General features: G+C 38.7%; 2 protein-coding genes and 2 non-coding genes across 38 annotated transcripts in view; all 4 read right to left on the bottom strand.

The window, feature by feature from the left end:
* Positions 1-6,457, bottom strand: part of clasp1a (cytoplasmic linker associated protein 1a) — a 57,264-nt gene extending 50,807 nt beyond the window's left edge. For 34 of the 35 annotated variants that reach the window (XM_026913050.3, XM_053234475.1, XM_053234482.1 and 31 more), the window contains exons 1-2: positions 6,309-6,457; positions 1,530-2,099 (exon numbers count right to left, since the gene is read on the bottom strand). In XM_026913050.3, the coding sequence (XP_026768851.3) occupies positions 1,530-1,724 (195 nt within the window). In that variant the 5' untranslated portion in view covers positions 1,725-2,099; positions 6,309-6,457. Of the gene's footprint in view, positions 1-1,529; positions 2,100-5,177; positions 6,283-6,308 lie in introns of those variants that run through there. The other variant, XM_053234470.1, reaches the window with a different exon arrangement.
* A 2,326-nt stretch (positions 6,458-8,783) lies between these two features.
* nifk (nucleolar protein interacting with the FHA domain of MKI67) lies at positions 8,784-13,344 on the bottom strand. The gene is made up of 6 exons (XM_026912947.3): positions 13,105-13,344; positions 12,389-12,511; positions 11,988-12,096; positions 10,869-11,080; positions 10,721-10,780; positions 8,784-9,694 (listed from the first exon to the last, which is right to left on the bottom strand). Exons 1-6 carry the CDS (start codon positions 13,204-13,206, stop codon positions 9,485-9,487), a joined length of 816 nt encoding a protein of 271 aa, XP_026768748.1. The 5' UTR covers positions 13,207-13,344; the 3' UTR covers positions 8,784-9,484.
* LOC113526318 (small nucleolar RNA ACA64) lies at positions 10,499-10,625 on the bottom strand. The gene has a single exon (XR_003402761.1). It is a non-coding gene; the product is annotated as a small nucleolar RNA ACA64 (small nucleolar RNA).
* On the bottom strand, positions 12,191-12,316 carry LOC113526317 (small nucleolar RNA ACA64). Its single transcript, XR_003402760.3, has one exon. It is a non-coding gene; the product is annotated as a small nucleolar RNA ACA64 (small nucleolar RNA).
* Positions 13,345-13,356: the final 12 nt, after the last annotated feature.

Below are 13,356 nucleotides of genomic sequence, written 5' to 3'. Positions count from 1 at the left end.
CTGTGGATCTTTTCATGCAGTGGCCATTTGCCATTACACTTACAGCAGTATGTACTGACTATGAATGACTTCGAATGAGTAGCCTATGGCACACTGTCAAACAGTAGCATACAGCATGTCAGTACAAACATGATATAGGTTACTCATTAGCTGTAAACATTGTCCTGGCTGTACACTGCAGCAAATTGGTATTAAAACATTGCAACTGAAGATAAAGATTTGCTTTGCTTTAAAAGCATGAAAATCAGTGGGAACAGTGTAACAGTTCAGCCTATTCATGGTTCAGTCCAGTCCTTGGTTTTTGGGAAACACTTCAGTTCATTGTTTAGTTTGGAAATTATGACATGCAGTTTAACCATTTTAAACTGGCAGCTAACTTCCATTAGTTGTTAGCAAATTAGCTGTGTAATGAAAATGAAAAAAGGCAAATATTGGACACCAAACAAGTTTTGGCTGAATGACTCCATTTGGTGTAACTCGGAGCAGATAACTTGTGCACAAATGATTGTTAGTGTAACTGTTCCTTAAACATGCCAGAAATACTGACAATAACACACTCAGAACTAGACTCAAGCACTATTTGTATAATATCAGCAAAATCCAGTTTTTAAACTGTGTAACATTTATAGGCACAGCCTATCAGGGGAAAAATCTATTTGCATGAAGAGATGCTGAAATTCAGCCAAGACTCAGACAAGCCGCACCGGTAATACCACCATTGCCATGACCAGGCAAACAAGGACGAACAAGAATGTTCTTACGAAAACACTCCATTAGAACATGCTAATATGGACATATTAGCAAGAGGAATTTCCCTCCGCTAAATTTGGCTTACTTACATAATACCTAGAAACGTGTACAGTCCTTGATTTGTGTTTTCAGCAACAGTAGTTTCTTCAGCTTGGCTAGATATAAAGTTTTTCATTTCAAATGATTATTAGCATGACACAGTTTTAAATGTTGCACTCAAATCTTACCTTTTGGTTTCATATTTAGTATAGTTTTATACCTTGCACTTTTTCTGAGCTTTTTCTGGCTTCGTGTAGTATTACAACAAATTGCTATCAAAGCCAGTAGTGTGTAAACCTCCATGTTTGCAGTTCAGATGAGGGCACTGTCACATATCAGGTAGCAAACACCCATTAGCATTAAGATCCCCCACAGCAGACTTTCATTTTTCCTTTTTTTTAATCTAATCAACAAAATAAACATTTAGAGATTCAAATCTTTTTAAGCACTAAACTGTGCCCAGTTTTTTTTAAATAAAAATTATAGTACTTTGTGCCTGTCAGCATTAATTATTACAAATTCACAGTGACCTTTAAAGGGTGCTTGAAAGATCGATTCTTATCCACATGATCTGTCCTAGCCAAATAAATGACAGAGACATTGCCAAAACTTGTCTGTACTGCCAATTTCAGGAAAAGAATTATATAGTCATGCAACCTAGTAATCAAGCTCATTCTCTAATCATTACTCATTTTACATCAGAACATCGCCTAGCATCTGTTAAACAACTGAGCTTTTACCTTGAAGTTGCTGGAGTTGACCCAGGAGGAAGCAAGGCCATCCACCATCTTGTCCAACGCAGTTTGATCCTGCTCCAGGTCATGAGACTTCTCCTTATCAGTGATGTAGTCGATGAGCTCCTGACCAACCTGCAACCTCCGGCCCACATCCTTCTGTAGCACTTGTGCCAGACAGTACTCCATATTGGTCTCCATGGCCTATGCTGCTCAACCACCACCTCAAAGGCAGTGGGAGGAAAAACTAAAAGAGACCTTTAGCGTCCTTGTATGAACCAAATTTAAAAAAACAACGCTAAATGTTTTAATGTCTTGTCTTATGCCAAATCCTATTTGCACAGCAGGGCAGCAAAAGGCTGAGCCTTGAGGATGTAGGCCTGGGAATGGCAACAATGCACCATATGTGCCTCGACAACAGCTGATGTGGCTTAGGAGCTCTCCTTTCTTTCCAAGCCAAAAGGCTACCAACAGCAAACCTTCCAAGAGTGGCTGCAGCATGGAGTGTGGTAACTAAAGCAGGAGAGGGAGGCTTTGGTGGAACATTGCTTCATAATCCCACTAATGCTGTACTGCCTAGGGTCAAGAAAACAAACAAACAAACAAAAAAACACAGTCAGTCTTGCAATCAAACACCAGGCCTATGGGTTTGTCAGTGGAGTTCAGCAGGTACTACATGTGATTTGACATACTTCTGAGAGCCAGATATTTGGCTGTGAAATGTCTGTGCTAACTATGGGTGGTGCTGCAACTGCCATACCTTAGCACCATGACAAAGTAGAAAAATATGAGCCAGATGCCCATTAGAGCTGAACTAGGATCAAATTCTCCACATGTCACCAATTAGATGACCCAAATCCATCACACAGGCAGGCAGAGAAACGCCTATGAACACTGCTAAGCTTTTTATTTCATTAACATTATCTGTCAGCCACATTAGCAAAGCTAAATCTGAAACTCCATAGGTAGCTAGCATTCCTTTAAGACATGGAAACTGATTATTTTCCAATAAAAGTGATTTATTCCTCTTACACCACAGCAATTTACCAATAATTGCGATTTTATATTTATTAAAGAATGACAAGTAACTAGTTTTTGCAGTTCATAGTTATATTCAGAGTTGTTGAACGGTTATTCTCTCAGCAGCCTTTATTTTATTTTGTCTTGATGTTAGTAAGAGAAAAAAATGCGGGTTGTTAATGAACAGTGCAATGTCCTCTGTCCTGAAGAATTTCCCATGTCAGAAAACTCAAAGTTACAGCTTTCCCTCTGATACAAAGCACATACACTGGAGATTCCTTCCATTAACATCAAATAAAGGTCTCGAGTTACAAAAAGTTTCACCATATCAATGACTAGTCTCTTGTCTTTGTAAATAACACTTTTTAATCTGTTTATTAGTCGTCTTAGATTATGTGGAACGTCCACCATACGAATCCTTGTGAATGGGTTACTATAGAACCAACTACATATTAGAATGAGCAGATTTAAATGAACAGAGTTGATGTCATAAAAAATTAATCAACACCAATCAACCACTCAACACAATTTTGTACTCAAGTACTGTGTTGCTTGGATAATCTGAATAGGACAGTGGTACGTGGCTTTTATGTTAAGATTGATGGCAGGCTTTGGTGTGATATAAACATCATATCCACACCAATGGCTGAAAGAATACACCGTTGAAAAGCTGTGACATCACTGACATCTGCTAGGTATTTTGTTTTGTGAAACACTGCCACTGCTTCAAACCTATAAATCTTTGTTCTCTGTTTTCAGATCACTCACCAGCCATTGTAGACAACTTTCCGAACAAGACACAGACGTCTGTCAAAGCAGCATCTATACAGACAGCTTCTAAAAAACTCAAAACTTTTACAATATACACTCACTGTGCACTTTATTAGGAACACTATACTAATATTGGGTAGGGCCTCCCTTGCTCTCAAAACAGCGTCAGTACTTCGTGGCATGGATTCCGCAAGATGTTGGAAACATTCCTTTGAGATTCTGGTCCATGCTGACATGATTGCATCACACAATTCCTGCAGATTTTTCAGGTGCACTTTCTTGATGTGAATCTCCCGTTCTCCCACATCCCAAAGGTGTTCTACTGGATTCAGATCCGGTAACTGGGAAGATCACTGAAGAACACTGAACTCATTGTCATGTTCATGAAACCAATTTGAGATGACTTTTGCTTTGTGACATGGTGCATTATCATGCTAGAAGTAGCCATTAGAAGATGGCAAATTATGGCCATGGTCTGCAACAATACTCACATAGGCTGTGGCATTCAAGTGATGATTGTTTGGTGTTAAAGGCCCAAAGTGTGCCAAGAAAACATTCCCCACACCATTATACAACCTCCACCAGCCTGGACTGTTGACACAAGGCAGATTGGGTCCAGGGATTCATGCTGTTGGCACCAAATTCTGTCCTTACCATCTGTGTGCCTCAGCAGAAATCAAGATTCATCAGACCAGGATATGTTTTTGCAGTCTTCATCTGTTCAGGTTGGTGAGCCTGTGCCCTCTGCAGCCTCAGCTTTCTGTTCTTGTTGCCAGAAGTGGAACCCGACATGATCTTCTGCTGTTGTAGCCCATTCGCCTCAAGGTTTGACATGTTGTGCTTTTCTGCTCACCACAATTGTACAGAGTGATCTCTCTAATCAACGAGGCGTTTCCATCCACAGAACTGCCTGAGATCCCATTTTTCTCCATTCTTATGGTTGACATAAACATTACTTCGAAGCTGCTGGTCCGTATCTGCATGTTTTATGCACTTAACTGCTGTCACATGATTGGCTGATTAGATAATTTCATGAATGAGTAGGTGTTCAGGTGTTCCTAATAAAGTGCTTGGTATAACATTAACAGTCATTCCAGTGATAAAGTCCGAAGAAAATCCTAAAGCCTCTAAACATAACTGCTAAAAAAACAAGATGGAATATGCCTGGAGATCAGTGATGAGGTTAGATATTAATGTCTGAGACAATTGGTTGTGATTTTATTTTAATTTATGGTAGCTGAACAAGAACATAAAGTCTCTGATGATACGAACAGAATAGACTTAGCTGACACAATGTTCAATTCGCCATTTGAAATGGTGGGTCTCACAAATACACATAGTTAACTAATACAGTTAAATTCCTACCATGATTCCCCAAATGTCTGTTAGTGACCCTTAAAAGCTGTTTTACTTCTAATTTTGTATGTAGTTACACAATGTGTAAATCAGGTAAAAGTGGATTCCTTATGTTGACGTATTTCCTTTTGAAACAGGAAGTCCGAGTGACGGCAAGCTTAAGTGCTTTACACAACACAACGCAACTGATTTACACAACAGCCAACAGCATTCAAAAATACACCACACTCCCATCAAATCTAAACAAACAAGGCAGTAGAAGAACAGTGAAGACTTAAACAAAAGCATTTTCTTTCCAAATGTGGAGAATTTCTCACCACCACCATTTTACCTATGCCTGTCAACTTTAATGACGACTACAACCTAGGCGTGCAGGATTGCTGTGTGATTCTGGAGTTATGCCCTACATGTTTGAAATGATGTCTACCGGCACTGGCGCGAATGGTGCTGGAGAGCCGCAAGGTGATCACCAGGACGATACTGAATGGCAGATAAAATATCACTTACTCTTACTGATGGAGAAGCCCTGGTGGTGGATAAAGAGAGAACAGCATTCTTGATCAATCTGAGTTGGTGAGACATTCAGGCAACGAAAAGCCTCAAGTTGGGAAAACACTCCTCCGAACAGTGCCGCACACATTATCAACAACTTGCCCAAATTCCATCTTCTTTAAAAACGAATAAACTGAAATCATTTATTCTGAAGCAAGGGATGGCTGGAAAAGGGAATCGTGTCAAAAACGAAGCTGCTACTGTAGTAGAGCAAAACCACCCCATTCTAGAGAGCATTTAATTGGGCGATCACAAGATTAGTACAGGGTGAGTCATCATAAACATTTTAATCATTTTCCTGAAAGTAACACACTATAAAATTAAAACGAGAATATATCTGTAAAGCTGTTTTTGTTTTGGTTTGGTTGATTTTTAGATATACTATCATACTGTCGTCCCTGACACTAAGGAACAGGTACAAAAAGCTCTGAAAGACCAATTTTGATCTGAAGGACACAATGTCTTTCCCACTATCAGCTACCTGACTGTTTTTCAGGTGCACTACCCCAGCACACTGAGTAAACAGGCAGGCAGCTAAGCTAGCAGGTTAACACCACCAGAAATAACAAAAGCGATAAGAACATATAGTGCTAACTAGCTTAGACTAAGCTTACCTCATTAAAATGCCGCTCAGACTATGAGCACTTAACACACAAGGTAACTAGCAATATGTTGCGAATATTTCTGACTAAATAGCTGACAGTTAATCTCTGTTTTGTGTCAGGATGCGCCTTGTCATCGCCCTGTTAGCGTTAGCTGTGGTGCTAAGCGCTACTCTTCTGGCCGCGAAGAAAGAAATATAAAACACATATACAATATATAAAATGCTGAGCAAATTAGACAATATCAGTAGGCAGAGCTACTTCTGAAGCAGCTAATCCGCACCCAGTCATACACGGAAATAAATGACTGTATCTTGCGTTTTCATTGATTTATCTGGAAAGCTGGCTAACCTGGCTAATGTTAGCCCACTAACATCCCGCACAAAGCAGCACGCTAGCTACAGGTCAATGGAGGAAAATAACACACTTCAAAATGAGACGTCCAAGTTACAATACGATCCAAAATAAGACTCTGTAGACTCACCATGATAATTAACATGTAATTACGAGGGGAAGAGAAGAGCGCTGTTTCGGACACTGAGGGAAAATAGCAGCAGCGAGGTGTGTGTGTGTGTGTGTGTGTGTGTGTGTATAGCCAGAGCTGCCCTGCTGTGGGGGGACAATGACAGAGCCGCTGTGCGCATGCGCCAACCTTCAGCGCCTTCAGCACTTCACACGGAGTTGTTGTGACCGCTGATATTCAACTCCAAACGTACACTGATTATATGATGCGGAGGTAGACCCTGTCGTGTGTTAAACGCTGCCAAAACTAATTTCAGAATTTTCAAGACAAGATTATGAAAGCTGCCCCGTCCCCGTTTCGGCTTAGAAATGTATTTTCCAGAGCATGGTGGTCATTCATAGTCTGTTTCTGAACCCTGAATGGAGCTCCTGCTCAATAACTGACTGGACAAACAATATTAACACTAACTAATGAAATACTGACTAACTGAAATACTGCACTGTATCCTCACAGCTAGTGAGCAAATCCTCTCAGACTACATCAAATCAAATTCTTGTGTGTGTGTGTGTGTGTGTATACGCACAGTCAGGTCCAGAAGTATTTGGACAATGATGGAGTTTTTGTGATTTTGCCTTTATACACCACCACAATGGATTTGAAATAAAACAATCAAGATGTAATCGAAGTGTAGACTTTCAGCTTTATTTTAAGAGGTTCCACAAAAATATGGCATTTACCATTGAGGAGTTACAACCATTTTAAGCAAAGTACCTCCATTTTCAGGGGCTCAAAGGTATTTGGACAATTGACTGTCAAGAAGTTAATACACCAAGTGCGGTCCATTCCCTCGTTACCTCAAGACTAATGAAGTAGATAAAAGGTGTGGAGTTGATATCAGGTATTGAGTTGGCATTTGGCAGCTGTTCGACTGGAGCTACCAATATGAAGTCCAAGGAGGTTTCAATGTAAGTGAAGGAGGCCATCATTAGCATGAAAAAACAACATAAATCTATAAGAGACATAGCAAAAACCTTAGGTGTGGCCAAATCAACAATTGGGTACATTCTTAAAAAGAAAGAAAGCACTGGTGAGCTCAACAACATCAAAAGGCCTGGTAGACCTGGTAGACCGCTTCACAGTGCAGGTGGATAATGACCCTAAACATACTGCGAAAGCATCTCAAGACTTTTTGAAGGCAAAGAAATGGAATATTCTTTAATGGCCAAGTCAGTCGCCTGATCTCAGCCCAGTAGAGCATGCTTTTCACTTACTGAAGACAAGACTGAAGGCAGAAAGACCCACAAACAAGCAGCAACTGAAGGTGGCTGCAGTGAAGGCCTGGCAAAGAATCTCCAAGGAGGAAGCTCAGTGGAAACTTGATGTCCATGGGCTCCAGACTTCAGGCAGTCATTGACTGCAAAGGATTTTCATCCAAGTATTAAAATGATGGTTATATTTACAAATATGTCACTTTGTCCAAATACCTTTGAGCCCCTGAAAATGGAGGTACGTTGCTTAAAATGTCTGTAATTCCTAAATGGTAAATGCCATATTTTTGTAGAACCTCTTAAAATAAAGCTGCAAGTCTACACTTCGATCACATCTTGATTGTTTTATTTCAAATCCATTCTGGTGGCGTATAAAGGCGAAATCACAAAAACTGTCATTGTCCAAATACTTCCAGACCTAACTGTATATACAGTACTGTCAAAAGTCTTAGACGCATGCAAAGAAATGCTGTAGAGCAAAGATGCCTTCAAAAATAATGAAATTAAATATTTCTACATTAAAAAAATACTATAAAGAGCAGTAAACAGTAATAAATGAAGCAAAGTCAATATTTGGCGTGATGATCCTTCGCTTTAAAAAAAAAAAAAAAGTAGTCTCAGGTACAGTGTGTTTTATAAGGAAATGAGCTGTAAGTGTTACTGAGAATCTTGCAGAACCAGCCACAGCTCTTCTGGAGACTTTGACTGTCACACTCGCTTCTTATTTTTGCAGCAAAACCCAGCAACCTTCATTATGTTTTTTTTTTGTCTGAAAAGTGTCTCTTATGTAATATGCTGCTTTCTTTACTGACATACAAACATTTTTCTGTAACATTTAATTTTGTGCTGGAAAACTGTTTGGAAATCTAAAATGTTTCGTACTGAATCAATAATGTAGAAGTCATAAAATAAAAATCTATAACAAAGTTTGTACTAAAAAAAACAGGGTGCCTAAAACTTTTGCACAGTACTGTGTATATACATATATAATATCTCCACACAGCAGAATTATACACACTCATCTTTACTTAGCTATCTTAATGTCTTTAGTGGGATCTGTTTCCAGATAGTCTAGCGCCCTCTAGTGATTACAGTGTGCTTCACAACGTCCAAAAAAAAAAAAAAAAACCTCGAGGTTCAAAGCAGAAAAATCTCTTATAAATTGTTCATATATTTCAAGCTCATGCTCGAGGCTTTTTCTTTTTATGCAGTGACAGACAATACTTGCTTAAGCTACTTTCTCTTTATTTGTACAAGTATTATAGTACACATATATGGAAAACAAATATTTATTTGGATTTTCCAAAACTGGCATTGATCCATATACAGCCCATATTCTCTTGGCCAGCAAACTATTTTCTGTGGATATGGCAAAACACAAATAACATTATGCACCACTGCTTGTCCACCAAGTAACCAATAAAAATCACCTTTTAATCAGCATTTAGTTTTGCATTTCTAATACTTTACTTGAAAGCCACATCCAATAATTATACATTTCTGTTAGCTTCTTCTTGTGGAGTATAATGAGCTAAGCACAAGTGAGTGAGGTGCTACATTAAAAATGTGACTTCACACCTACCATTTAGTCCTCCATTTAGTCCTCTGTTTCTGAATAAGAGGATTCATTTTAAAGGTTGTATGTACATTTTATGCCATTTTAGGCAAGCTTTATGGATTTTAACAAAACTGAACAGATTTTCCACATCCAAGACATGGCCAGAGAACACATCTGCATAAAAGAAACTTCTCAAACATATGCAAATGCTGAAACAGTTCCTTAGTTCATATAAACCAGTCCATCAGCTGTGTAGGTAACACCTCTCCATTTCTGAGAGGACCTGAGAAACCTCTGAATACAAATCTAGACTTTGTAATTAAGCCCATTTACATGATTCAAACTCTTTAGTCCCTCTTCAGAACAGAGGTTCAGTCTTGATCAGCATGTGACTGTTCCTCTTCCTCTTCTGATCCTTCCTCATCATCTTCCTCCTCCTCTGTGTCTTCTTCAGAGTCTTCAATGTTTTCACTGCTCTTTGGTGGGATTTTGAGAACAATTTCATCATCTGCATCATCATCCTTGACTTTAATAGATCTCCTCCTCTCCAGGACTGAAGGCGTACAAACCGGTGTGGTGTCCTGTAAATCAGACATGAATCATTAAAAAGCTCAGGCAGTGTGCGAGCATGGCTTCAAAAGAAAAATCCACCCTGAATGACTCATTAATCTTTACAATAAAACACATGATCTTCAACAGCATCCAAAATTTATTTTGTAATGAAACTGATTTCACTTTTTTTAGTTTAAATTTCTTTCATTAACACGTTGGTCTATTTCCAGTTTCGTTAAGGGATCCACATTACTCTGCCCCCAATGCTGTTTGACTGCATCCTGATAGTGGAGCCAGTGGGCATTAGCTCTTGCTACATAAAGAGAGCAGTACCGCAGCACTTTAGTCTTTTAATCTGTACACTCTGCACTAACAGATAAAGTTATATGGATTATTACAGGTTCTAACGCCAACAAGCTTGTCATCTCTTACATCGCTAACTAGCTAAGCTAAGTCTCTGCTGTAAATCAGAGCAACTGTGTTGTGTAGCGGCAATGCATTCTGAAACTCTGAGTCCACTGTTTGGCTTCACTACTACATTGGATTTCCCATTAATATGACCCTAAATGTCACTGAAACACAGTAAGGGATATGGTTTCTTTTTTAAGAACTAACAGGGAAACCTGACTGTTATCATAAGTTTGAAATCACTGGAAATCTTTCTTCTATTAAACACCATTTTAACTGCTATAACAATGTCCCTGTGAAAGTCTCGTGGGAATAACAAAAATGCAGGAACTAATCAGCACAATAATCACTAAGCACATCACAAATATTTCAGTATAAACATATTTAATGTGTTTGAAGGTGGAGTGCTCCGTTTGGGTGTATTAGAGTGTTGGCACATGGGTTTCATTGTGCAGCTATATCAGCTGACAATAAGCTAAATGTACCACCTTCCTGTTGGCACAGTTATCTTACTCCAGAAAACAAATACAGCTGGAGTAATTTTCAGTGTGTGCCAAAGAACAGACATGTCTCAGGAATCTCACCTATTGTCATATCAACCACATTAGCCCAAAAAAAAAAAAAAAAAAAAAAAAAAAGGAGATTACCTCACTGCAGACAGATGTATCAGCATCTGACAGAGCCTTCTTTGATGCAACTTGAGCTGCCTGAAATAGTTTAAAATATTTATCAGATATATCAACAAATATCACTAAAACCTATATTAAGATAAAAGAATTCTATTCAAATACTAACAAATCCTGGAAAATCATAGTCGATGCCTTTTTCCGCCAGTCTCTTGCGAAGCTTTGATTCTTTGCTTAAAAGCTTTCCAGTAAGTTTCTTCATATCTTCTGGGCCGTGGTCTCTATTATAACGTGAGACTGCAGGCCGAATGGGCTTCTTAAACATTTTTTGAGAACCAACAAAGAGCTTTTCATGGACTTTCTCAGGAGGCACCACCGAACCTGTCCAAATCAAAAACGAATTATTTAATTAAATGTCACATTATTTGACATTCATTTAATTTCATAATTTACTAATGCTTTATTTTCACAATTAAAAATCAAAAATACACATGTTGCATTAACAGAAACAAGGCATATTTTCACCACATTTCAACATGAGCTTCATATTTCCTCCCACAGATCTAAACAGATGAATTAACTTGGGCTATTCTTATTTAATTAAAGCTAAGCATTAATGCTTACATGCTATACATCACCTCCTTATGCTTAAGTTCATTTAACAACAGCTTTCTGATTTCCAAATCAATATGCAAAGGTGCCAATATTGCTAACAAGTAAATCCTAGCAGACAGAAAAGAAATATCTACATTTTACTATAAAAACCCTAGTATATGTTGATGGACAAGAAGAGCAATGTTTTTTTTGTTTGTTTTTTTTCCACTGCGGCAAGCAACAGTAAGTTGTACTTAATAATCTGCAGCACTTCCATTTATTATTTTTTACCAACTAATGGGAACACTGTCCCACCTACTTTTTTACTATGGGCTCACAAGACTGAGTCTCGTGAATTCATAAGTTCACTCAGTGAATTGGCTTTTCAGGTGAACAAATTTTATCTGCATTCGGCCTGACTGCTGCTTTAGCTGAGAAAGCAGAATAATTTTCAGGCCTCTCTGGTATCGTCGTAGGAAAGGGTCAAAAAGCATAAAATGTTACAGCTAAACCGTGGATGTTGGTACCTCTGTATAAAGAATGGGCAACAATATAAAACCCTGCTTAAAATGGGCCATACTTGACATAGCAACAAATCACAGGGTCAGAATCAACAGTGACATTAGCAGTTAATTATATATATATATATATATATATATATATATATAGATATTATACATAAAACTGCACTCACATTTGATCAGCCTTTCTCCCATGAGGTAGTTGTCCATGGTCTCTGCCACAATCTTAGCCACTTCATCACAGTCAAATTCCACAAAGCCATACCCTTTACTCCGGCCAGTCTGCAAATAAAACAAACATCAGCTCACAATACAGCCCTTTAACAAGCACAAGAAGGCCACTAGATTCATTCTTCAGAACATTCATACATTTGATTGATGTAGGCACATGGGTTTCATTGCGCAACTACAGAGCTGGCAATAAGCTTAATGAACCGCCTTTGTGTAGGCACAATTATCTCACCCACTGCAATACATGTGCTGAAGGTAATTTTCAGATTGTGCCATATAAGCTTCCCTATCATCACTGAACACCATTTTACACAATATACACATCTGAAAAACATGGAATTACCTTTTTACTTCTGGAGAGCCTCAAGCGCAGGATTTTGCCAAACTGAGAGAAGTAAGATCTGAGCTGTGGCTCGGCGAGTGACTGGGGAAGGTGGCCCACATACACCACACCTGGAGTTAAAGCCTGGACAGGAAGAGGAAAGGAACAATGTAGTAGTTTTAAAATGGGGTTCATGAAGCCACGGGATGATGGACATCACAACCCACCATTTATAGTAAAGCTTTTACATTTATTACTGAGTTCTTATCATTATAACTTTGTTTGACTGCTCACTTAGATTGGATGGGATTAATCATAACCGTCCTCACAAAAAAAACTAAAATAATAAATTAAAAACAGAGAAATGCATCCTGACCACCTCATGTGTAAAAATCTAATTAACACCGAAACCACTCGTACAGATGTTAGACAGATGGAGGGAATAACCAATCTTCAATATGGAAGCAATTCATTATAAAGCAGAGTATAGACATATACAGTTATACAGACATAAAGTGCTTGTTTCAAAAAAACAAGGGAGGGGGATTTAAGAGGGAAGAGCAGTGCTATTTAAACCCAACCCTTTAAATCCAAATAACTCGTGAGTTCACCTTCTATTCGTTCAATGACAGCTGAGAAAGCCCAAACTGCTAAGCAAATCGGTGGATTTAAACCAACTAAACACACTATACACCTCTTCACACACATGCTATCTAAGCTTTAGCTGATCCTCGTACCGCTTTCTGTCGCTTTTTCACTTGCTGCACTTTCTTCTGAAACTCAGCGTCTTCACTGGGATTGAGGGCGAGCAGCTTCCCGCTCTGCTTGTCCTCTGTCATAGCGAAAAGAAATTCTGACAACAAACAAACAAAAAAATAATACTAAAACACACTAAAGAAGATTCTCCACAACCGACATGCCACACGCTAAGCAACCACGTTTTTCGACAGAGGAAGCGCAATGTGCTGATGGCCTCAACTTCCTGAACT

This window comes from Pangasianodon hypophthalmus, chromosome 5, assembly GCF_027358585.1.
Source record: "Pangasianodon hypophthalmus isolate fPanHyp1 chromosome 5, fPanHyp1.pri, whole genome shotgun sequence".
In the NCBI taxonomy this organism is placed as follows: domain Eukaryota; kingdom Metazoa; phylum Chordata; class Actinopteri; order Siluriformes; family Pangasiidae; genus Pangasianodon; species Pangasianodon hypophthalmus.
This window is presented reverse-complemented; position numbering and strand designations above follow the sequence as displayed.